The 24,999-nt window shown below is 39.8% G+C and overlaps 1 protein-coding gene across 1 annotated transcript; it reads right to left on the bottom strand.

The window, feature by feature from the left end:
• Positions 1–97: 97 nt before the first annotated feature.
• On the bottom strand, positions 98–23,952 carry LOC104272477 (protocadherin-15-like; the record flags this gene model as incomplete). The annotated part of the gene is made up of 5 exons (XM_009867489.1): positions 98–289; positions 3,282–3,392; positions 8,675–8,794; positions 19,393–19,548; positions 23,792–23,952. Coding segments are annotated over 5 exons (740 nt in total), but the record flags the coding sequence as incomplete, so codon positions are not given.
• Between the last annotated feature and the right edge of the window lie 1,047 nt (positions 23,953–24,999).

Here is a 24,999-nt window from a genome sequence, read left to right as displayed (position 1 = left end):
GTGGCATAAAGCACACGTGACCTTTCTAGTGACAGTTCTCAACTGCATCCACAGAGAAAGATGACAGCTGCTTGCAAAACAAACATATAAAACTTGCAAAAATATCAAGGACACTTACAGGATCAGTCAATTCCGGCAAGCTCGCTTGGTAGGTGAGAGGTCTACAGTCACGAGTATTATTCACCAAGACGCAAGGAAGAAACATTGGTCCCAAGTCATCACCGTCGAGTACGTCTACTGTCAGGGTGGTTGTACTTGTCCTTCGCTCATTAAGATTTTGGGCTCGATCCTGTGGAACAAGAGTTACACTTGGTGAGACTTGCTGAATTCAGAATCTACAAAAAAAAAAAAATAAAGCAAAGGGCTTTACCACAATTGTCCAGGTCCTAGGGAACAGCTCATTACAGAAACTTCATCCTCAGAACTACAGCCTTAAAGGTTCAGAAATACAATTAGGACATAAAAGTTTACCTCTTGATTTAAGAAATACTGTGAGACATCTGTCGCTCAGAAATAATCCAGTTTTGAGCAATTAATTAAGATCTTGCACTTGGCCTTGTTGAACTTCATGAGGTTGGCATGGGTCCATCCTCTCCAGCCTGTCCAGGTCCCTCTGGAACCTCTTTTCCAGCTGGCACTGGAGAGGCCCCAGACTGTAACGCTCCATCCGCCTCTGCTCACCGCAATCTGAGAGAGATTTAGCACCTCCCTTGCCCTTATCAAAAAACCTACAAACAGCCAGAGGACAGCAATGATAGTGACCTAAGATCTCCAAACTCTACTCCATGTACAAAGCTGATCTGTCTTGAGAATGAGTTGTTCTGTCAACAATAACGCAGCTGCATATCCCGAAAAAGCCTCCACGCTGCATGCCAGGTTCTGTTCAATGCATCGTGGTTTGGCCTTTCAGGTCTTTTTATTTCTTTAGTTAAATCTTTGGGCACACAAGACACTATTGAGTATTGCAACTTCTTTATCATTTCCTTTTTTTCTTTCCAGAAGGTATAGAAAAAAGCTACACTTTCCTCAATTGTAGGAACCACCCAGATTATTTTTACACACTGAACAATGTACACACTAGTAGCAGTTGACCTTTTTTTTCTTCCTTTTGTTACCACAGTGAAAAAACAGCATGACCACCCAATATTTTTTTTTCTAAAAGTCAAAATATTTCCATTTTCACAGAGGATCTGCTGTGATAGCTTTTCTTTATAAAAAAAAAAGTCTTGTGGAGAGAGTATGGGCCATTAGCTAAGTCTTGCCCTCCTAGGAAAGCACTGACAGAAAAGAAAAAAACCATATATTTTTAAAGTATTTATGCTAATATCATCACCTGTGTAGGATGAATAGGTCATTGCTCTAAATCATATCGGATGCTTTTTTTTTTTAATTATTATTATTTTGCAGTCCACTCAATTTTTTGGAACTGCTTTACATTTAAAATATTTGAAGCTACCGAACATGGGAATTTTGGAATTCAGCTTTCTTCATGGTCAATAATGAAAAGCAATACCAGCTACAAGGAGGAGGCTTCACGTCACTTCAACTTTTTTACATTCCTCCAACATGTGCCTTTGACTAATACTTGATCAAAACTGATATAGAATAATTAATTTCATGTTCTATTTTCAGGATGCAAGAACAATAAACGACCACTGCTAATGTAATCAGTGGAACAGCAGTATGATTGCATAGTGCATACAATAGAGAGAATTAAAACGCATCCTGCAACATTCTGTACAATGAAAAAAAAAGAAGGGAAAAAAAAAGGATTCATAAGGCAAACTCCCAAAAAGCGGAGCTACAAAGCTTAATTAGAGCCCTTCTCTGAGATCTAGTTTCTTGTCTGTGAGCACACAAAATTTGAGTGAGCTCAGCTCCCGTTTGGGTATGGCTGAGAAAATACCCAGCGGCCTCTCAAGACATTTCAATCATGCAAGCTGCTCCATTATGTATACTCATGGCAGAGAAGCAATCAGCACAGCTCTAGCCCCAAATCCAGCACTGCAAAGGTGACAATTTGTTGTGTAAGGACGCGTATCGAAAGGAACGGACAAGTTAGGATGAGACTGCTTTGCAGAACTGCCACCGTGCATCCCAAGTTGTGCTTTCTCCCACCGCTCCTGCAGCAGCCAGTTCCCGCTCCTCACGCGAGGTGTTCGCCCTGCTGCACGCCATGCCTCGCTCTGGAAAAGCACGACCTGCTCTGCTACCCCAGCTCTGACATCCGAGGGGAAAGAGCTGCGAATGCGCAGTGCTGATCTGCGGAATGAATTATCAATAAAACCGCAAGGCAAATCAGTTCCGAGCTCTCCTGTATTCCTGCTCAGGAGAGCAGCAAGTTATGCTACCCAGGTAAAAGGACTTGTTTGAACAGCTGTACCAGGGAGGGCCAGGAAGCATCTTTAGATATATCCAAGCGCAAAAAGCAGCGAGACACTCCCAAGCCCATTTTCTGTTGAGAGAATGCTGAATGTGCCACAAAATAGGCAGGAAAGTGGATTGTAAAATATATCATATGATGCATTTACAATTCTGTATCAGAAAGATGACAGTAACATAAATGTGTGAATTCAGGAGAAAGCTATTTAAAGTCACTTCAGAGTGTTCTCATTTTGCCACAAATGAGGCAGTATCACAACCGAAGTAAACAATTGAGGAAAAGTTTTCATTTCAGCTATTATCGGAAGGAGAGAAAGGGAAAAAAGCTTTCACAGCCCTCAAGGGCACCAAAAAAACTTATCTGATGACAGATATATTAACCACAGTTTAAACGTTTCTTCTCCGGATGCATTATCCACTGCCAGACACTCTGTAAAAACCTCTTTATACGCTTGCAGTATGACTTGAAAGAAAAATCACCTCTTCATAGAAAAATGCTTCTCAAACCTGAAGGATACAACTAAATTGTATCCATTAAACTTCATCTGAGATCAAATTAGCGTTGCTAGATTTGTTAGGAAATGAACACTTAGTGACACTAGAATGCGCTTTTCTGCACAGACTGTACTTCAAATTTGCAACTTGTTGCTTGTGCCAAAGAGGTGGTCTTGTTACACACACTGAGCAAGCCTTTTAACTAGCAATAATATGTCAATGTTAGTATGTCAATAATATGTCAAATGACCTAGGTAAAACTGGAATAAGATCATCAGGGGAAAAGTATTACCAGATCTGGTATTTCAGCAAGACTCTTCCTTACCTCGGAGAATGCTAAACCTGCAAACCAACCCCCCACCTAAATCAGTGGCATAAATAGCCCTTAAGAGATCCAGACTTACGTTTGCTTGAACAATGACGAAATATCGAGTCTTTTCTTCATAATTTAGTCTTTCCCGTAGAACAACTGCTCCAGACAAAGTGAGAGGAATATCAAAGGTCTTATTGGAAGTCTGCAAAAGTTAAAACGGTGTGATAAAATTGCACATGGTTCGAAGTTTAAACGTGTTTCAGAGAGGTCGCAACGAGACGATCAGTTGGATGGCATAATCAAAACTGCATGAGCTTTCTAGATCAGAGACCTTGACATTTTCTATGTTTTCTCGCCACCCAATTTACTCCATAAGAACGACACAATAAATAAACCGCAAGTTAACAAATTGTTTCTGATTTTCTGCATATACATTATTACTTCCAATCACAAATTGAAATCTAACTACCCTACTTCTTACAGATTGGCCATGCTGAATTTGCAGTGGTGAGTTCAGAAAATTCAGGTCTTTGGTTTCTACAGTTTTCTTGCCTGCATCTATTTTTCCTCACTATTGTAGAAAATATCAAATATTAGAGGTTAAGAAATCCACATCATTGTACTTACCTTCTCTTTGTTTTGGTTTTCACGAGGGCAATGAATTAATAAACACATGGAGAAAATCAACACTACGCACTCAGGTGGCAGTTATGCACGTGTTCATACATTCGCAAATTCAGGTTTCAGGGTAAATTGGGTGAAATTCAATTTGTCCTACATATTTACTTAAACAGATCCAGATTACAAAGCCGTGGCACCGGATGGCACCGGTGGAGTGCATCCACCTCTACAGGAATCACTTTGACTAATTATGTATTTGGGAGGAGGATTACAGGCACAGACACAGGTTTCTGACTTCGGATTCAGTTCTGGTTCTATTATCAAATTAATCACATAAAATTTTTTTCCATGCTTCAGTCTATCAATGTGGAATATAGTTAACATTCGAGTACGTTGAATGTTTCATAGCAATACAGTATTCCAAAACCTCTCGACAAAAAACCCTGCAGAGGGACAGCATATGTCTTTCCTTAAATAACAAGACCTTTTCCCTTTTATTGAAACATCTGTTAAAATTGCAGTTTGTTTTTCAGCAAATAAATGATAATGATGGTTAAATTCACTATGCTGCAGATGTTAGTGGTGTGCAGGAAAAAAAGCACTGGAAAGTACATCATAGGCTCTGCTAAATAACTGGGGACACTGTTTGCTTATGTCTGAGTTTGGCACTCATCTTACCGGCTAAAAAAAATGTAGTTCTCACTGGAAAAAAAATTTAAATCAATTACAATATTTATACTGAGGCAAAACAGGAAACCAGAGCAGACTCTTAGCGTTGGAAGAAAGAAGAAGGAAGTATGATTCACTGCTTTTGCCCCCCTTTTCTTTCAGTGGCATTTGAACAACCAACCAAGCAGGGTGTGAACTACGCAAATATGTATTATGAGTAGTACCTCTGACCGCTGTACGAGATGATGCTGTGTGTGCGCACATACAAACACACGGAAAAACACACGCGTGCCACTTGTGATTCATAAGGAAGAGTGTCCTGACTGCTTTAAACCATTTGCCTCTAGTTTAAAAGGCCAGAAACAGCTGAAAAAGACTCTGCAGCTGAGGATCAGCCAAGGCACTCTCAAAGTAACTACTTTATCCTTGGCAGATCTGGGCATGAGGATGCGCTTAAGTGGATCCTTAACTGTACAATCTGAACTGTTAGGAAGGAACTGCACAACTTCAGCAAAAAACTTTGACCTCTTCCCAAGCTGCCTATAGCTCTGGGCCACTCTTGCTCTGACACAGCACAGAAATGCAGTCGTTGAGGGGGGATTTAAATCTTAACTTCCAGACGTGTGCTTGTGCCTCAGCTCCTGAAGGTACCACATCAGATCAAGCTGTGATCCCTCTGCAAACGCCGTTTATCTCTGCAGCAACCCAAACTGCGAAGAAGCTCTAAGGCAATTAATAGATGAGCACAACATCATCACATCTCAGCTGCGTTTCCATCCAATAATAAAATGAGCCAGCACGTGCTGGAAGTCAGGAATATCAAGACACTGCTTTGTCAACTCCTTACTCCCAGAGAACAAATCTAGTTCTCCTCCCACTTCAAAACAGAGACAACAAAATGCTTTTGTACATCAGTCTTCATATCTTAAAACAACTGAAAATGGGGAAAGCCAGGAAGATAACAATTGAATTTACTCCCCAGAGAGTTGGTATGTGAAAAATCAGTATAGCAAAAGCATTATGCATATTCCGTAACTACGGAAAAAATCAAAAGGTTTTAATTGTGAATCCTCACCAAACACAATGCAACAAACTTCAGTAAAATTAGGACCAAGGGAGTCCCAAACTTGTTTTGAGAATGTATGTGTTTCAATAATCTTTGAGCCCTCAGAGATCTGACAAATTCAGTCTGCGTTAGGAGACAAGAATCTTTTTGTCAAGTTAATTGACTTGCTGCCTAGCTTTCAAAAGCTAAGAATTCCTCGATCTGGCATTCCTTTACATGATAGCTAGGGCCCAGCCCTAGGTCAAGCATGTTTTGTATTCATTTTTCTACTTGGCTTTTATATATCTTCCCAATTAAACAACAAAATAATTGTTAAATTGAATTCTCAAACTAATACCTCTTGTTTCTACAGGCTTTTTTTCCAAATGCCTTAATTGGTCTTCAGTGAAACTCCTGAGCTATAATCAGTCTGCTTTTTCTAAGGCAGGAGATCACACCACGGCCGTCAAACACCACGGCGGGCATCTTCATCATGCAGTATAGGGGGATGCCAGAAGCAGAAAAGTTGAGATATTTTGCACTAAGCTGGACGTGTCATTTTTGAGCCTAGTATAAGCATTTCCCAGGTTAAGGAAGAAAATCCACTTGTCGCAGACATTAAGCAGTAACTTTCTGGCAAGTTGACAGCTGAGATGAAGCAGCTTACAACATCAAGCACGCACACAACGCGCATCACCAGGTAAAGCAATATTACGCACATAAAAGCCATCTACAGATGAAAGAACCAGATTTATTTAATCTGGGAGACAAAATTAGTAAGGCAAAAAAGCAATAAAGCAGCTAACTACTCCAAAGAGGTTGTCGCAACCAGGGAAATCCCCCACGGTTCTTCACAGTCGCTGGGAGAACATAAACAAGTAAGTTTCTCTGAATGCTAGCGGAAAATAGGCATTTTAGGAAATGTTTTTAACACATCCCATGGCAGAACACCAGACCAAACCACTCAGGCGTGCTAGAAAGTCCTTCCGTTAGTGGCGAGAGGAACCTCTCGACTGAACTCGAGGCTAATGTGGTTGTGGGAGATGCTTTTAGGATGATGTCCCAGGCTGCCTTTGAGCAATATAATGCTATGACTTCAGAGTAAATACAAATCAACTCCTCTATTTCACTGTGGCACAATATATTTTAACAGAATTTTAAGGGGGTCGGATTTGTTTATGTGTTTTCAGTATACCAACATATCAAATGCATGCTTTTTTAAAATTTTTTTTTAATGCCTTCAGTTTTCTGAAGTTATTTGGAGGAAGCATTTTCTGGAAGAGGTATTTTCTCAGTGCCAACATTTTTTAGAGTCTTTATCAAAACAGAAGAAATTATTTGAGCTAAGTACTATAAGGTAAGGCTAAGAAAAAGGAATGAAGGCAAAAACTCAAAGCTTGGGTTCTGTTTTGGTTTTATGTGAATTTGAAACCGCTTCTCTTTCCAGTCCCTTCTGCCTTCTATTTACTTCTCAGTTATTTGTGTTATAAACAAATCCCATTCTGCTACCAATTCCATCATACAAACACTTAAAAGATGATGTTACCACTACACTATAGTACTCATTAGTTCTATAGAAAACTCTTGCCTTTGTTTATAAAGTTTAGGAGATAAACTCTTCAGTCATACACACCACTAGTACAAAGAACAGAAGAGAATGTAACATGACAAACACACACATTACATGCAAGAATTTTACTCATTTAAGTAGTCCCACTGAAGTGTCATAACTCAAGAGACTGCTCAAGTCTGCGCAACCAATTTATTCTCTATAACCAGCTGAAAACATTTAAGAAATTAAATAATTCCACATATACACAACATATAAAATCAGAAAATCCCCCGTTTAACCAAAACTTAACGTCACAATTGCAACTCCGTCAAAAATAAGTTGCCTCCTTGCGAAATAACGTTCCCCAGAAAAGGTTGGGAAAGATAGTTCCTTAAGTTGCCGCAAATTTTCTCAAGAAACCATCTCTGTCCTCAAAATACGTAGGTATAGTAAGAAAATATTACACCTCATCATTTCGCTATGCAAAAAAATCAACAAGTACCTCAGTGAAAAGTAAAAAAGCAGGCTCTTATATCATTAGTTTATACTGAATTATTCCTTGGTACTGTCATTATTCTAAAAGCAAATCTACCTCCTATAAAGTATAAGCACTAAATGTAATTTAGTAGATATTTAAACTCTTGTTGACTTCAAAGGAAACAGGACTGAAGCTTTTATGAGGTGTACAGCTTAAATGGTGCAAATCAGAACTTCTGTGCCCACACTTGCAATTAATCTGCAAATCAGATGGCTGTTTTCTTACAAAGCCACTGCTGCTCAAATTCCCCTCAAGTAGGGAATTTCACTGAGGTTACTAAGTCTACTATTTACGCCACCCTTGGGGTGACTACAAAATCAGGTTAGCCTGCTTAAGAAATTATCACAGCAGCTGATGTGCAGCAACTGTGCTCTTAGTCCATTGCAAAGGACAGCCCGGTTTGCAAACCAGCATTGCTAAAATTACCATGAATTGGCCACGAAAACGCATACAGACACTTCCCATGTGCAAAACGTTGTTAGGATAGAGAAAATTCACACATCTGGCCCTGAAGAGAATATATTTTAATACCGAAAGCTTTTTGTCTCTCAAAGTATGTGTTTGCAAAAGTAACGGGTAGGGAATACCAGTGTTTTATTTTAACTACATATAACCCTCTTTATAAAAAATAGACATGTTAAATGACTCCATCAGAAAAGCCAGAGTATCTCTTCTGAGAGCAACTTAGCTATGCCTATGAACATTTCTCAGCTGTGAATCCATTAGTTATAAATGTGCAGGAGTAAATGCAACTATCACAGACTGAAAACATGTGCCAAAACCAAGATGAAGGGCGTGAAGGAGGCAGGGAATTACTAATGATTGATACTCAAGTAATCCAACTGCTAACAGCATGGCAAGGAAAGGGAAGGTAAATTCAGGGCAAGCAAGGCTCATAGGCAGGGAGGATATTCTACATCATGAAGGAAAGCATTTCTTTATCACGTCCTACATCAACCTCTTCTTCATTTGCTGCTTCAAGGTGTGACCATATATATACACACACACACACACATATCTCTGGGGAAAAAAAAAAAAAAAAAAGCTAAACGTGTTTACCTTGTCATTTGGATTGTACTGGATGACATATTCTATCTGGCCGTTTGGACCGTCATCAATGTCAGTAGCACCATTGTTTCCAGAAAATCCGGTGAAGATGGTTGTTCCAACTGGAGTTAACTGCAAGAACAGACAGATAGATAGATACCCATTAAAACCAGAAGGTGTACAAGAAACAATTAAAGAACTGCTTACAAAGTTGGGGTTTTTCTTCCCCCCATAGCTCTGGTGTACAATGGAAGGCTGACATCCTCTCCTCCCCTTTGTTGGGCCTGGAACCTCAAGTACAAGCAGCAATTCAGACACGACTCTATTTTAACTGATGCCAAGCGTCCTAAGAGTGCGAAACCAATTTTCATTATGTCACAGATTGTCTGCATCAGGACAGAGCCCTCTTGGTTTTTAAAAAACTGAAGATGAAAAAAAGTCTTAAAACTGAAAGAATTCATGAAAGAAATGTAAATAGATTTAAAAAGAATACTTCTTCAGACTCAGGAAGGAAGATAAAGATGAGCTGCAAAACTAAAGAAAACTTACTTAACAGTGTCTTCATGACAATGTGAATAGCACCAGATAAACATTATTACATGCTAACACAGACACCCACAGAGCTTTATAGATTTAAACAAACACAAGAATGATGAGGTTTCTCCAATATTTTGTTGGCAGCAAATGAATACACATAAAATTGTATTTTGAAAATGAAGCAATTTATAATTATCCTAGCATAGATAAAAAGCATGAAATCAAGACCCATTGAGAAGAAGGACAGAAGACCAAGTGACTGCCTGGAAGTCATCATTTCTAAATATTAATATTCAGAAAACTTTGTGAGTAATCAACCCAAAAGAAAAACACAAATGAACAAAGAGTTCCAGAATTAACATAGTCATTGCTCCTAGCCATGCTTCCTGAAGCTGTTCTCACCACATGCAAATTTTTGGCCCTTTGAATTCACAGACCCCTCTTCTTTCCTCCAAATTTTACATTGAGTTGTTGTACATCTTGAAACCGATAGGGTCTAAAAAGGTTTAAAATGCTGTAAAAAGAAAAGGTAACAAAGAACAAAGAGTCATTCAAATATCTGTTGCAAATGAGGATGCTATTTCCTTTTCATATTATGTAGCTCACAACACAAAGTAAACAAATAATCGTGACCGTTTCCTCCTAAAGTCACAGTTCCTGGTCTTATTTATAAAGCTACTGATTACTTTAAGAGTTTAGGGGCTGTCAGAGCTCTCCGAAGAATATTTTCAGCGCTGAGAATACCAAGTAATTGAAATAAAACACTAATTCAAAGTCCTTTTTCTATGATAAAACTGATGGGGCTTAACAATACGTATTCACACTATCTACACTTATGCGACGATAACTATGTATGTTTATGCTTTACTACAAACCTGACTTGCTTACTATTGGCACAGACAGCAGAAGTGCCACGTGGGTGTAGGAAGCTGCCTGCTCTCTCGTCCCTGCTAATTGCGAGGTAATTACCTTGCCTGATGGTGCAAAATCAGAGTCACACACCAAGGAGGAAAAGTTCCTGGTTAATGACAAAGTGCACGTGGAAGGGAGAAAGAGCTTCCTCATGTGTTTTGTGAGGGGATGGGATATCAAAACAACCTGAAAATCAGTTTGGAATATTTCAAGGATGGGTTTTTGCCCCCCTACGAATGGTGGGCTGCCCTTGGTCAGCCATAGACCCCCATCCAGGTGTCCTCTCGTTCCCCTCAACAACACAGGGGAGGAAAATCAGACAACCATACTCGAGGGTCGAGACAGGGAGACTGCTCGCCCGTTGCTGCATAGGCACAGCAGATTCCATTTGGGGAAAATTAATTTAATGTACCGCCAATTAAAAATACATTTGGGTGGTGGCCAACGAAGGCAAAACCCGCTTGGTCCCCATGTGTTGCCTGGTCTAGTCAAGAGGTGACGTCCCTGCCCATGACAGGGAGGTTGGATTAAATGATTTCTAAGGTCCCTTCCAGCCTAGGCCAGTCTAGGATTCTATGATTCTAAAACAGCTCCTTCCCCTATCCGGCCCCTTTTCCCAAGCCTTGGCTTCGCTCCTGACGCCTCCCCACGTCATCTTCTCCTCACCGCTCGCTGCCACCACCATTTTCCCCTCTTGTTACTCGCTCTCCTTGAGGCGCCACCGGCCCAGCTGAGGGGCCACGCTGGGCCCTGTGCCTCCTCACAATGACCCCTCAGCCCCGACTTCCAGTACAACGCTAAATAAAACATTAACCAATTAATCCCGGCTGGTGGGTAGCACAAAAGGCAAGGGCCGAGCTCGAGTGCAAAGGCCTGAGTGAGGAGATGAGCAAAGAATATGGTGAAGTGGTAACAAAGGAGACGGCTGGAGAAACGAAATAGCGGTAAACACTGCAACTGCAGTTGCATGCTCTTACAGGAAAAGTCAAAAGCTGGAAGTCTTGGCATCACATCCAAAAGAGATGACTGCAGATGTGCAGACCTTCATGAGCCTATCACGCAGGTTTCTATCTCATCTGCATTTTCTCTTACACACTACAAAGACATTAGAAAAGACACTGAAAAAAAAATCCCTTGCCACTCCCTCTTTCTGAAAGTTAGGAGAAAATTCGCTCACTTCACTCAACTTTCCAGCCTACCCAAGATCTCACATTAGCGATTATCGCAGCCTGTGGACAAAAGATAGATGAGCTCTTCATTAAATGTCTGAAACTCCACTTGTAATCATTTGAGAGAGGCCTCCAGGATTCAAAGCCACGCTACGTTTTTACACTGAGATTTCAACATTGCCATGATTTACCGTTAGCCAGCAATATTGCTTTTACCCACAGTTTGCGAAGTCTTTGTGACAGACTGCTGCCACCGTTCACTTTATTGCTGGAATAATAAAGAGGCACTCGTATCACCTTATAAAATGTGACTATACATACAGTGTATATATATACTGCTATTTATCGATACGAATAATCCCACTGTTCTTGTTTAAATAAAGATTACTTGTTTTACGAAGAGCACAGTAAGGAACCGTATGCCTAGGAAGAAAGATGGTTAAGATGAGGACAAAAGGCAGGTTATTCTATCAAATATTATGGAGGTATATAAAACATATATCTAAAAGCTAAAAGAGCAGGCTGAAGGACTGAGTTTGATCTCAGTCTGTAGAGCGTAGCGCTAACAACGCTAAGGTCACGGGTTCGATTCCCGTTTGGTCCCCATGTGTTGCCTGATCTAGTCGAGAGGTGGTGTCCCTGGTGGCAGGGAGGCTGGATTAAATGATCTCTAAGGTCCCTTCCAGCCTAGGCCATTCTATGACTCTACGATCTTGCACACACATAAAATGGGTATGCCATTGAATAGATGTGTGTGCGAGCAGTACAAACTAGATAATCAGATTTTTGGCATTAGTAAAAAGCAGAACATCGAGATGGTTTTCTATTATATACTATAATACACATCATTTTTCAATCCAGTGATCAAATTCATTCTTTAGAAGACACATAAACTCTGTAGACAGTAAAGACTTATCTAGAGCTCAAACCACCACACATCATTGCTACGTCAACCTGTAGCACGGAGATTCTGCACAGCATCCATTTTCCCAAGCTTTCCAGCTCAGCTCATTCTCTGAAAAATCTTCCACCACCAAGATTCAAGTCTTCTGGGAGGTGGGAGAGCTGGAAATACGTCTACAGAGTGCTTCCCAACTCCTTTGCTTTGCTGCCTTTCAGAAGGACCCAAAAATGGTTCCAGAAAGAGTTGCTTGAACTATGCCCTGTAGCCCCACTTGCCTCCCTCCCATGAGACGTGCCTGCTCCAGAGAATACCCTGAAGAGGATTTTTGTTTCTCTCCACCTTTAGGATCTCTTACAGAAAGATCCTGAAGTTATGCAGTAAATTGTTGGATCATGCTGAGTGTCTTACTTTAGACAAGATAAAATATTAGGAACTGCTATGAAAAAAATTGTATGAGTGTTAGTGACAGTCTGAGGATAATAATCTCTGTGGGAATTCAATGTAGTGAAAAAGAACCACTATGACAAGAAACAAGTAAGATATCTACAGAATCCAATTAAACAAATAGAGAGCAAATGCACACAGTAAATCATATTATTCCACAATCAGCAGCTAGAATGCTTAAAAATTTCCTTCAACATGATTTATGCCTATTAGAAGTCTCGATGCAGACAGGAACATTCAACATTTCCATAAAACATTTTGAAAATAAATTTTCCTATTATTGCCTATTTACAAAGTTAAAAATGAATAATTTTTCACAGTGGCCCTGAACAGTAGAGCAAAGTAAGCTTTACAGTTAATCATTCTGAGCTAATATTCTTTTGATGATGTCTACCTGCAGAGATTAATTATTTCAATACCAGAGGGAAAAAGTTATGAATAATTACACCAGAACACATGAAAATTCAGCACACACTATAATTCTTAACAGCCCAAAGCCAAAGTTTTAAGAGGACTAAATTTCAAGAAATACACTCATTTTGCAAAGGATTCCCATCTCTATCAACTTATGGGGGTGGAAAAACCTCACGACTCCAAACCAAAAAACAACTCTACAATTTTGGCTTGCAAGCAGCTACAAGGTTATGTCTGTTTAATAAATGCTGACTTCAAACAGTGTTCTAGTAACCCCACTACCATTTCCAAACAAAACTTGTTATTAAATGCTCCTGGAGCTTACCAACATCTCTGTAGAGCTCACGCGAAAAACCAATACCAAAAAACCCAGTCTTATAAAACCAGGCGATGCAGAATTAGAGCTGTATTTTGCCAAGCTAAGATTTGTTAAGATGAGTTGCATTTAACACAACACGAAACAACCACAACTGTGCCTCAGCAGTACAAGATTTTAGTTTATAGTCCCTGTATTAGGTTTCACATATTTTAAACCCTTGTGACTATACTATAGATTTGCCTGTAGAGTGTTAACTGAGTTGCATAATTCTTCTGAATTTCAACCTAGCTATAGACCTTTGATTTCAATATAACACAGTACCTCATATCTTCAGGTCACTGGTCCGTGTGGTCAAATTTAGCCCCAGGCTAGTGACCTTTTTTTTCCCCCAGATTTTTTTTCCAAATGAATAATGATGTGATATTTTCCTATAAATAAAAATACATAACACAAGACAAATAGCCCTGCAGAGTACTTCTCATGATAAAAAATTTTAACATCAACCTTAACTAATTTTTGCTTTTACGAGGAGATTCATAACGCTGTGGATAGCAGTTAGATTTGGTTTTGGCTGACATTACCATTCTTTCTTTTGAAAAAGCATCAGAAAGGGAAAAAGGAAACCTGTTGCTAAATGGTAGCACCCCTGGCAGGGGCTCCTGCGCTCGGGCTGCGCTAAGCTCTCAGTGATGCCGGAGACTGCCAGGGACTAAGTCCCAGCCTCACCGCACGGATGCCCAAGCAGCAAGGGGAAAAGAAAGAAGAAGAGAGGCAAAAATAAGGAAACAGAGGCAAACCCCTGACACCACACACTCTTTACCTTTGTAGCACTGGGCCAGTTGTGACACGAAGGGCAAGAACCCATCTCTGCCCTAGCGCTTGCACGGACTCTGTGGCACGCTCCACACAGCAGCAGCAGCCCAAGAGCAATGATCAGCCCAGTCACTTCAGATGCTGGAATTGCACTACTTAGGAGTTGTCTGAATTATGTCCCAAATCTGTTTCATAGTCCAGACAATTATAACAAGTCAATAGCTTAATTACAACCTCACTTTCTTGGCTATAGCTTATGCATAAAATGCCAGTTAATTTTAAGCAGACGGCTCTTTCGTGGCTGCATTAGCCCCCTGCTATGATTATTGAGGACCAGAGAGACCGGAGACTATTTACACACACACACACAAGTGTGCACATAAATACAAATGTACTGACGTGTTACCCGCCTTCAGTTTTACTGCAAAAACTATGCAGGACTTGGAAGCGATCTGGGACCTGCCTCACAGCCTGTACAGGCACTTGTGGTAACAACTGAGGAAGCAAGGATTTTCCACTATTAGAAAGAAGTCCAAAAGACAGAGTGAAAAAAGGCACTATTTAAAATTACTTATATTCAAAAATTCATCAGTGTTCCAAATATGCAATCATTTATTTCCATTATTACTGGGCAAAATGCAGTGTTGCTCTTTCCAGCAGTTGCTGGCCTGATTTAATTAGCTGCTTTGTTTCATTTTATCATTGTTATGCTTCTGACATGGTATCACTGTGCCCTTCAGCTGTACCCATGGGGTTAATGCTCTCATTAATTAACGGGGGTGGAGGAGGGGGAAGCTCACAAAGCATGTCAGACTTTCTCAAAGGTTTCAGTGAGTGATTGCATTTTTTAATGATAGTTATTCTGCTAGTTATTGGGAGTGCCTCTAGTGAATTTAACTAGAGGAACGCATGGGAATGAGGCTTTGTGGTTATCTTTTGATTGCTTCCAGGCTTTTAGCTTGCTTGTAAACTAAAAAGTACAGAAGTTTCTCTTCCATCAGTAACATAAAGCAAACCAAAGGACAAGTAGATTTTATTATTTACAGCTACCATACATGTGATCATCACAGATATCTCCCTTCTAGCCAGGAAATTTTAACTGTGTCCATTTGAGGACCGACTTATTCAGGTGCTCTCCAGGGCTGTACTCGGCAGCCACGAATTCTCTGTCTGTCCTGTGTGGGTGAGATTAAGAACACACGCGCTGTGCCTTTGTAACCATGCCGTAGTCCCTGGTTCTTGCACAAAACATCAGGTGGACTTTGCAGAGGTACTATTTAATCGCATACATGTGATTTAAGCACATACACATTACGTGCTGCATTTACAGCTCCTGCGCTAACCAGCTTGACACTGTGCGTGCATTCATCGTGCTTCCTGTATATGTCTACTGCAAAGAAATCCTGGGTAAATATGTCACAACCTAGAAATTACTCCTAAATGTTTTTAAAGGAGTTGAAGTCTAGGGCTAAAGAGTTTCCCAGGTAGTCGAAACTATTATGTAATTATTGGAGATAAATAACTGTAGTTAGATTTTACTTTATTAGGTAGTTTTTCAGTTTCAGAAATGTCAAGGGGTAAAAATACATCTTGGAGAAATACAATGGTTTATGTCAAGTATTCTTTATATTTGAACTGTCTGCAATATACCCAAAGTAGTGTGTAAAAGCTGAGAATGATTGTAATACAGTATCAACTGTAGTTTATTTGCACATAAAAAGCATGGTTTAAAATTAGGCTCATATTTTTCCAGAAGACTTAGAATGAGACTGATTTGGCAGCACAGCATCTATTTTGGTTTATACTAAAAGGTGTCTCTATTTTTTCACTGGTTAGAAAAGGAGGATGTCTGTACCAAATTAGACTAAAAGCTCTGCTAATCCAGTATATTTTCTCTGTCAGTGGCCCTTGCAGATGCTCAAGGAAGAGTGTAATGACTGAGAAACATGAAGTGGTGCTTTCTTAATAAGCTCTCCCAAGCTCGAGTCAACCGCAGCTGTAAAATATATTAGACTGAAGGCAGCGTATGTTATGGCTCTTGACCAATTTTTTCTTTCCTAGCTGCTTGTGAACATGTATATCTTAAAATTCTTAGTACAAGAAATACTGACTGACCTGTACCAAACTCTTCCATGTTATCACAGGTATGTGTCACATCACCAGAAGCTGCATGGTCTTAGAAATACAATGGTAGCATTTACTTGATTTTCAAAGCCATCCTCTGCTTTCAGCACTAGAGAATTATCACTGACACTTATTTGCTGCTGCTTCAGTATTTCTGAGTGGTAACGCTCCCTTTGGTTTCCCTTCTCCTACCCCTGAGCTGCTCCTCAAGTGCCTGAGCATGAAGAAAGAAAATTCTATGCCTTCATGCAAACTTCCCAAACCCTTCAAAATGCATGCATTTAGCAATCTGGTAACTATGTGGCCCCTCTTGCGAAAAAGCCACAGTCTCTCCTTTCCTTCCTTACTCAAGGGGGTGTATAGGCTTTCTGCAGCACTGTTTCAAATAACTTCATCTGGATCCTAAGAATTCTGACAAATCTCTGTAGATAGATAGCATCAGTAAAATCTGAATCTATTCTGCATATTGTCAAATCATCCTTAGGGATTTAAGGGTTTTCTTCTGTCAAGAAGGGGGGTGCACAAAGAAAGCCCTACATGCCTGTTAAGTTACAAGCATAGCAATGATAAAATGAAACAAAGAAGCTAAATCAGGACAGGAACTGGCAGAAAGAGCAACGCTGCATTTTGCCCAGAAATAAATGGAAATAAATGATTGCACATACTTGGAACATTGCTACATTTCTGAATATAAATAATTTCAAACGGTGTCTTTTTCACTCTGTCTTTTGGACTTATTTCTAATGAAGAAAAATCCTTGCTTCCTCAATATTACAGCACTTACACGCTACCCGCCTTCAGTTTTACTGCAAAAAATATGCAGGACTTGGAAGTGATCTGGGACCTGCAGCAAAGCCCATACAGGCACTTGGGACTAATGTTTATGCTGCCTGTACTCCATACAAGCATTTTTGCAACAGGTCTGCAAAAAAATCACAATTAGGCCAACTTGAAAACAGTTTAAAAGCATAAGGACCTCACTGGTATTCACACAGATGGTATTTTCTGACCTTTAAATTCTGATGGTAAGCTACCTCAGCAGATGTATTGCTGAAAATTTGTCTGAAGTGAAACAACCTCAATTTAAAAAGGTGTCACCAGTCAGAAGACCAGTAAGTTTGAAAAACATGTATATCCTTCTCACAAAATCACAGAATGTTAGGGATTGGAAGGGAGCTCAAAAGATAATCCAGTCCAGCCCCCTTGCCAGAGCAGGGTCACCTACACAGGTCACACAGGAACACATCCAGGCGGGGTTTGAATGTCTCCAGAGCAGGAGACCCCACACCCTCTCTGGGCAGCCTGGGCCAGGGCTCCAGCACCCGCACAGGGAAAAAGTTTTTCCTGAAGGTTTTGTGCAACCTCCTGTGCTCCAGCTTGTACCTTTTGCTCCCTTGTCCTGTCACTGGACATCCCTGAAAAGAGCCTGGCTCTGTCCTCCTGACACTCCCCCTTGACGTATTTATAAACATTGATGAGGTCACCCCTCAGGCTCCTCTTCTCCAGCTGCAGAGCCCCAGCTCCTTCAGCCTTTCCTCCCCAGGGAGATGTTCCATCCCTCCATCATCCCTGGGGCTGCACTGGACTCTCTCCAGCAGTTCCCTGTCCCTCTGGAGCTGAGGGCCCAGAACTGGACACAACATTCCAGATGTGGCCTCACCAGGGCAGAGCAGAGGGGCAGGAGGACCTCTCTGACCTACCAGCTACTCCCCTTCTAACCCAGCCCAGGAAGCCATTGGCCTTCTTGGCCACGAGGGCACACTGCTGGCTCATGACCATCCAGCTGCCCACCAGCACCCCCAGGGCCCTTTCCCCTGCGCTGCTCTCCAGCAGGTCAGTCCCAGCCTGTGCTGGCACATGGGGTTATTCTTTCCCAGGGGCAAAACTCTACACTTGTCCTTGTATTTCACCAAATTTCTCCCCACCCAACTCTCCAGCCTGCCTAGTTCTTGCTGAATGGCAGCACAGCCTGCTGGTGTGTCAGCCACTCCTCCTGGTTTTTCTCAACTTCAGGTCTCTACTCAAAAATAAGGTGTGGGTTTTGGTTTCTTCCCTTTAAATGTTCGGTTATTCAGGCCTAAACTCATCAACCAACTCACCCATTTCTTTCCTGGAGCCTACGCGATGTCCTGCACACCACGACATGCTTGGTAACTTTGAGTAAGATGGCAATTCTACCAACGTGCAGTCCCATTGAAAAGCTGAGTCTCCCAAATACAAAAAACTACGAATTTTTTTTTTTTTTTTAAAAAGCAAATCAAGTCTGCTAAATCAAACAATGTGAAAGCAGTCTTGCTCTTTCACAGGAAGAAAATCATTCAAAACCAAACTCATCACGGACATAACATACACTACATATTTAACAGCTTTATTTTCTTAAAAGCAACTGTAATTCTTTCATTTGTTATCTTCAGAAGTCTGACCCATCCTTCCATTCTCATGTTAGTTTCACTCCAGACATTTCCAGTTCTGCATGTATATTCCCAATTCCACTTCTTATTCCTAAAGCCCCAAGATGCTAACTTACTGAAAACACCGGTCCTTTTTACTGGTTATTAGGAGATTACTGAGTCCCTCAGAGAATAAAAAACTTAACTGTAAAGCAAAATGAATTTGTAGAAGCTTAAGAAAGAAATAATTTTTTTCTTCTAAATAATGAGAAGCGCAATCTGCAGCTATTCCTTAAAACAATAAAGCAAAGGAATTCCATTCATAGACATCATTTATTAACAAGAAACAGCAATAAACCTAAACTGCACTTTACCAAGCTTCAATATTGTTAATAAAACACTTTGAACTCTTTGCTTTATGTTTGTTTTTTGTAAATGCATGGTAATGGTTTACTTCGTGGTTTGTTGGAAGTGTTTTTTATTTATTGAACACAGTAAAATACTTTGTAAATTTACCAGAAATCAACGTTTCATTCATTGAGACATAGCTTCAGATTTCAGTGTCTTCTGCAACATTACAGAATTGTAATGAATGCAGACAAAAAGTGATTTTCAAATGAGAAGGGAAAGAACAGAAAGCTGGCATTTAGCTAAGACATGACACAAAGAAGAAAGAGAAAAGAAAAACGAGAAGCAGCTCTGACCTCGTTTACTGCCACATGGTACCGCTGCTGCTGGAAGCGAGGCGAGTTGTCGTTCCTGTCTCTCACCACAATCCGCACTTCGTGGTTGATGACGGTGCCAACCTTTTTGTTAACACACTGGACTTGCACCACGATAGACTGGATGGACATTGGCGGCTGTAAGTGAAAAGACACTTTCAGAATACGTAGTCAAAATCTCGACATTTCGACAGCTGTTAATATTGCTCAGGTTCACTTCCAGCCCATCAGCCTGCTTGAGTTACATTTAACGTTCTAGGTCTGAATTAAAAAGCTTCTCCGAGAGTGTCCTGACTCCAACCCATGCTGGCAGTATTTCAAGCAGACTTACGTGTCGAAAAGCTGCATTTTGCAGACTCAACTTCGCCAACTGTACGCGCTAATACAGAAATAAAAATCCCCAGCACGATCAGCCCTTCACACTTCCCTTGAGAACAGCAACAACGAAAAAGCACATCTTTTGAACATCTGATTATTGAAAGAGACCTAGGAAATGTCACACATTTTAACCTTTGGTTTATTCATATTGGAAATGTAAAGGTCAAGGGAGAAATAAATTCAATATGCTACCACCCACATTTACCAAGCCATTTAGAAACAACTTGGTCACCTTTAAGTGTAGGCAATCTAGAGTCCAGCTGTTTTTACTCCAGTCAACAACATATTGTTCAAATAAAAATAACTCCCAAACTTGATACAAGCTAGAAAGGCTACTATTACTTACCCAAGCTAATAAAACAAACCTAAGAAGAATAAAGGAAAAGGCACCTTTGGTTGAAATTCAGAGAGACTGCTATGGGAATACAGCATCCCAGCGTGACTTCTATTCACAGTGCTCCTGTCACAGCCAGTGCCAATTTGCATATTTGAAGCAACAGTCTGGCATCTAAAATACTGACAGCAAGTCCTTTTTGATTTTGTACCCAACACTAAGCAAAGTGAGAAAGTTCAGCAAGGGACAAAATGGAAAACAATGTGTATTAGCTTCCAATTCTTCAAGAAAAAACAACTCAAAGCCATAAAGAAGCCTATGCCATAGTATTTTGCACAGCAAATGCAAACAGGTTTTCGTACTGAGATTCGATGACTTGCAATTATACTGTAGTTATATACCTACATAACTACGCTTTTGCTCCTTCTACATGCTCCAGCTTCTTTGCTTGATTGATTTTTTTCCAGTTTTGCTATACTAGATTTTAGAACCACGCAGCTTTCTTCAGACGTTGGCACTAATCAGTTTTTTAAGGAGTCAGCACACTTGGGGAAAGAAGGGGACTGTACTGGGGTGCTGAGACCTTACATGAAGAAACACCCACTCTGAACTACGCATCTACCCTCAACTTCCTGGGCAATGAAGTACAGCACGAGCTTTGAACTAGAAGTCCATTCTCTTGGCTGTCAGAATCTGCAGCCTGCTAGGATGTGGTTCTGCTTTCATCAGTGGTGACTCGAACACAGGAGGGAACATACCAAATATCAGCTGGAACTTAAATTGAGCCTCCAGAATTTTAATCCCCATTTATTTTTCAAGCTGGCATTCTTTGCAAGAGATCCAAGAATTTCTATGCCATTTTTAATAAACTTAAAACACTGAGTTCATCTAGAGTTATTAGCAACACTGAAGAAAACTGTAATTAGTTGTAACAATAGATACATAAATACATGGTGTTCTGGGTTTGGTCTTTTTCACAAGAAAACAGAAAAAGTAATTTGTCACCTTCAGTAAAATATGACAGAGTACCAGAACAACACTACTTTCACGTATGTAAAATTTCTGCTGGTTCAGAATTTAAAATCTGATTGTGTCAGATTTAAAATCAGGTCTTTAAATCCTCACTCATCAATCTAGGCATTTACAGACAATAAACATAAATACAGAGCGGCACAATGTAACAAATAGCTGATACTTCTGAGGACAAATTATCCTAACACCTTCAAGCAATTCCTTTCACCTTCAGTTCTGACTTAAGGCTATTCAGCCTTCCTAAGTACTTAAAGTTTCGGAAGACAAGTCTGGAACTTTCCTTTTACCTGATTTCATTTGGAAAACATATTGCCATTCTTAGTAAAATCAATCAATGGAATCTAATAAGATTTTCTTTCAAGAAAAGTAATAAAAAAACCCCAGGATGAGGCTAACTGAATCAGCAGGGAGTTGACAAGTGGGCACATCAGAGAGAAAAATGGGAAGAGTATCCAAATATATTGAATGCAATTGTATATGCACCATTTGTGAATCACAGACTACAATTCTCGCTCTGTAAGAAAAACTTGAATTTTAAGGTTCAGCTTAATAAAACCCCATTTTTTATTGGTACTACTAAGTTTCACAGGGTCTTAACTTGAAACATGAGAAAAATAGATTAGTTGTTTGTTTTTTCAAACAAAAGAACTGTACAAACTCTTGAATAATTTTGCACTTTAGGATTTAGTACATCTCTACTTCTGAAGGATGAAAACAGCCTTTAGATAAGAGCCATATTAGTCAGGCCCATGACACATATTCCATATTTTTGCTCAATCAGTGGGGTTTTTGTGGATTGCTTTCATTTCCTTTGGCTTGTGACTTATAGCAATTCATTGAGACCACAGAGAACAGCTACAGTGGGGCTCACATCCAAAATCTCAATTATCTTAGATCTCAGATTTTCTTTTCATATGCTAGTAAAAGTAAATATACACAAATGAGTAATTTTACCCAGCACTACAGTACTAGGGATAAGAAGTGTTACAGTTCATAGTAAAAAATAAGAAAATAATCCCGTAAATGCCAATGTAAATCCACCAATATTACCTATATAGAGAAGAATATACCTATATATCAAGAAAACTTACACTCTCCCCTTATTTCCTTCAGACTTGAGTCTACTTCTTGCAAATAATATCACTGTAAATTGTCCGTATGTATTCATAATCACATAAAGTATTTGTGAGTTTAGTTAGACTGTTACTAATATAAGAAATCAAATAATCTGACAAGGTTGTTTGGGGAAAGCATCTAAGTTAGATTCTGGTAAAGCAGCTCATATGAACGAATCTGTAAAAAAAAAAGTGCTACTAAAAGAGGCATTAAAAAAGAATTAGCAGTAATCTACAAAAACCTGATGTTGTTTCCTAATGCCACAGGTGTATGTGGACTCGTGTGGGCTGATGAAGAATTGACCTTACATTTCCTAAGAGTGGTTCTTAAGCCTGACCTCCCATTAGGGGCTCTCGCTTTCTTGCCCTAATTTAAAAATAAAACCAAAAAGCCCAACATGTTCCAGTACCTGCCGCTCTCCTCAAAAGCAGCGACCGCGTGACATTTGAGGAAATGTCGGCTCTCGGCCAATGCGCCGCCTGCACCACCTTTTACCCCCATGTCCATTCTGCCACTTTTTGTGCTGTGTGGCTTTACTTCACACATCAAAACAGTCTGCGAATTAAAACTAAATTAAGAACAGCTGAATTCAGTTAGATCTCTCTAACTAAAAATGGGGAAGAAGAAAAATTTGCATGTTGTTTCTGGTACTTACCAATAAATCTCAAAACACACAGAACACACAAATTAATCAATCAAGCTAATACAAAACAAACTTTTCATGAACTCCAGGGAGAATTTCTGATCTTTAAATTCTTCCCATGTTGATTACAGTCATTTCCAGGTCAATTTTCCTTCCAGATTCTGATGAACTGCAGCAATGCTATAACACCATGAGAAAACATCTTTATTTTTAAACTGTTTCTCTTCAATGAATTTAGCATAGATGAGAACACTCCTATTTATCTGGTGCTTTTAAGGCTTCTTTTTATAAAAAACAAGATTAGCCTGACAATATTTCTTTAATACTATTAGGGGCAAACATACCACACAAACTTTATGCTGCCTTAAAAAAAAAAGAATGTAAACTAGCATATTCTCAATTGAATACACCAAGCTTTATAAGTGAATTGTAATATTCACAATTCCTGTGCTCTCTCAAGAGTTCAGAAGCCAATATACACAGCTAGAGGAGATTTATAGTAAGTGTCACAGGACTCCAGGTGAGCAGCATTTCTTCCAGACAAAAGCAACAAACCAAAATAAAAAAGTTTCCAATTCAGTAAACAAGTCAAGTTCGATTGGATACATATTTCTGCCAGCCAACACCTCTATTAGTTTGGTCTTTATTGTTGCGATCATACACATATAATAATTGTACACAAGGTCAAGTTTCTGCCCGCTCCCAATAACACCTAATAAATAAATAAACTCTGCTCGCATCCATCTGGGAATAAAAGATAGATGCAGCTATTATGTTCTAGCAGGTCTCGTGTTTGCAGTCCCTCTGTTAGCACACACAGATGTAGAACGTTCTGTCTATGAGGAGAAAAGAAAGCAAACGGCAGCCCCTGAACTTACATCTCTGTCCAGAACTCGGCCAGTGCTGTTCAGGTATAACATCTGGGTGATCGGATCGAGGATCACCCAATAATCTACGTTGTCCTTTAAGGAGAGCTCAATGGTGGGGTCCGGCCCTCCTGCTGTCCCTTTGATCAGCATATTGTCAACCAGGATAGTGCCTGCAAAACCAATAAACATACGAGTGAGAAATTTTTATGGGCATCCACAATTTTATGCTTTTTCATAACAACCGGAACAGTAAAAATACTGCTCTCCATCTAGGGTTTCTGGTATTTTATGTTGCAAGTGGTGTTTAAAAAGATCTGAATCTTATTATCTGTAATGAAAAATTGCCTCTGACACTGAAACTATTTCAGACAACAGGAGCAGAAGCACTTGCAATGCGCAATAATTTAAACTGACGAGGAGACCCATCGTACACAGCTATCTATTTAACATTATGATTTTTTTCTCCGTTGAACAATCATCGCCCCATCTCACCTCAAGCAAATGGAAGTACTGAAATAACAACCAACCCGGAATAAATTTTCTACAGCAAGAATGACACACCAAGGTAAGGGGAAAAAAAACAAAAAAAATCAAAACAGTTATGGAAAGGTCTCCAGGAAAAAACAAGGTTTCTACCTTGAGTTTCTCTGAAACAGTAAAATGCAGCATAAAGACATGAAAGCTACTACCAAGACAAAGGTAGTACTTAATTAAGACCAGCCATCTATCCAATATATATAACAGGCTTTTTTATTCTTTGCTTGTCCTATTCTGTCAGTTAAAAGTCTCGCCTAACAGCCCCGTTAGTCAGTTCACAGTACCCACGATGCGCATAATTTCCTATGTGAAACACTCCAACTTACTTTCCAAATGTCAAGCATTACTAACTACCCTAAACATAGCACTCTGGTGCCTCAGATTTGCATGCACAGTATTTATAAACACCTCTCTTAAGATTTTGTTTTTCTGAGAAATTAACACTACCCAGTTTTCTTCACGCTGAAGTATTAAAAGAAATGATCTGTGTTGAAGTTCATCACCAGTTACGAAGAAAATCTGCGAACGTCACTAGCTGCAGAACTTTTAGTTAAAAATATTCATCACATAACCTCCTGTATTAAGGGCCCAAATAATTAATTCCAAAGTGCAGAGTAAACTTTCTTTACACCTTCCCTTTATAATAACAGCAGCTCTCTCTCTCTCCATATATATATATT

This window comes from Apaloderma vittatum, unplaced genomic scaffold, assembly GCF_000703405.1.
Source record: "Apaloderma vittatum isolate BGI_N311 unplaced genomic scaffold, ASM70340v1 scaffold12184, whole genome shotgun sequence".
Classification (NCBI taxonomy): domain Eukaryota; kingdom Metazoa; phylum Chordata; class Aves; order Trogoniformes; family Trogonidae; genus Apaloderma; species Apaloderma vittatum.
Note: the sequence above shows the minus strand (reverse complement) of the source record. Positions and strands in the feature narration are given on the sequence as shown.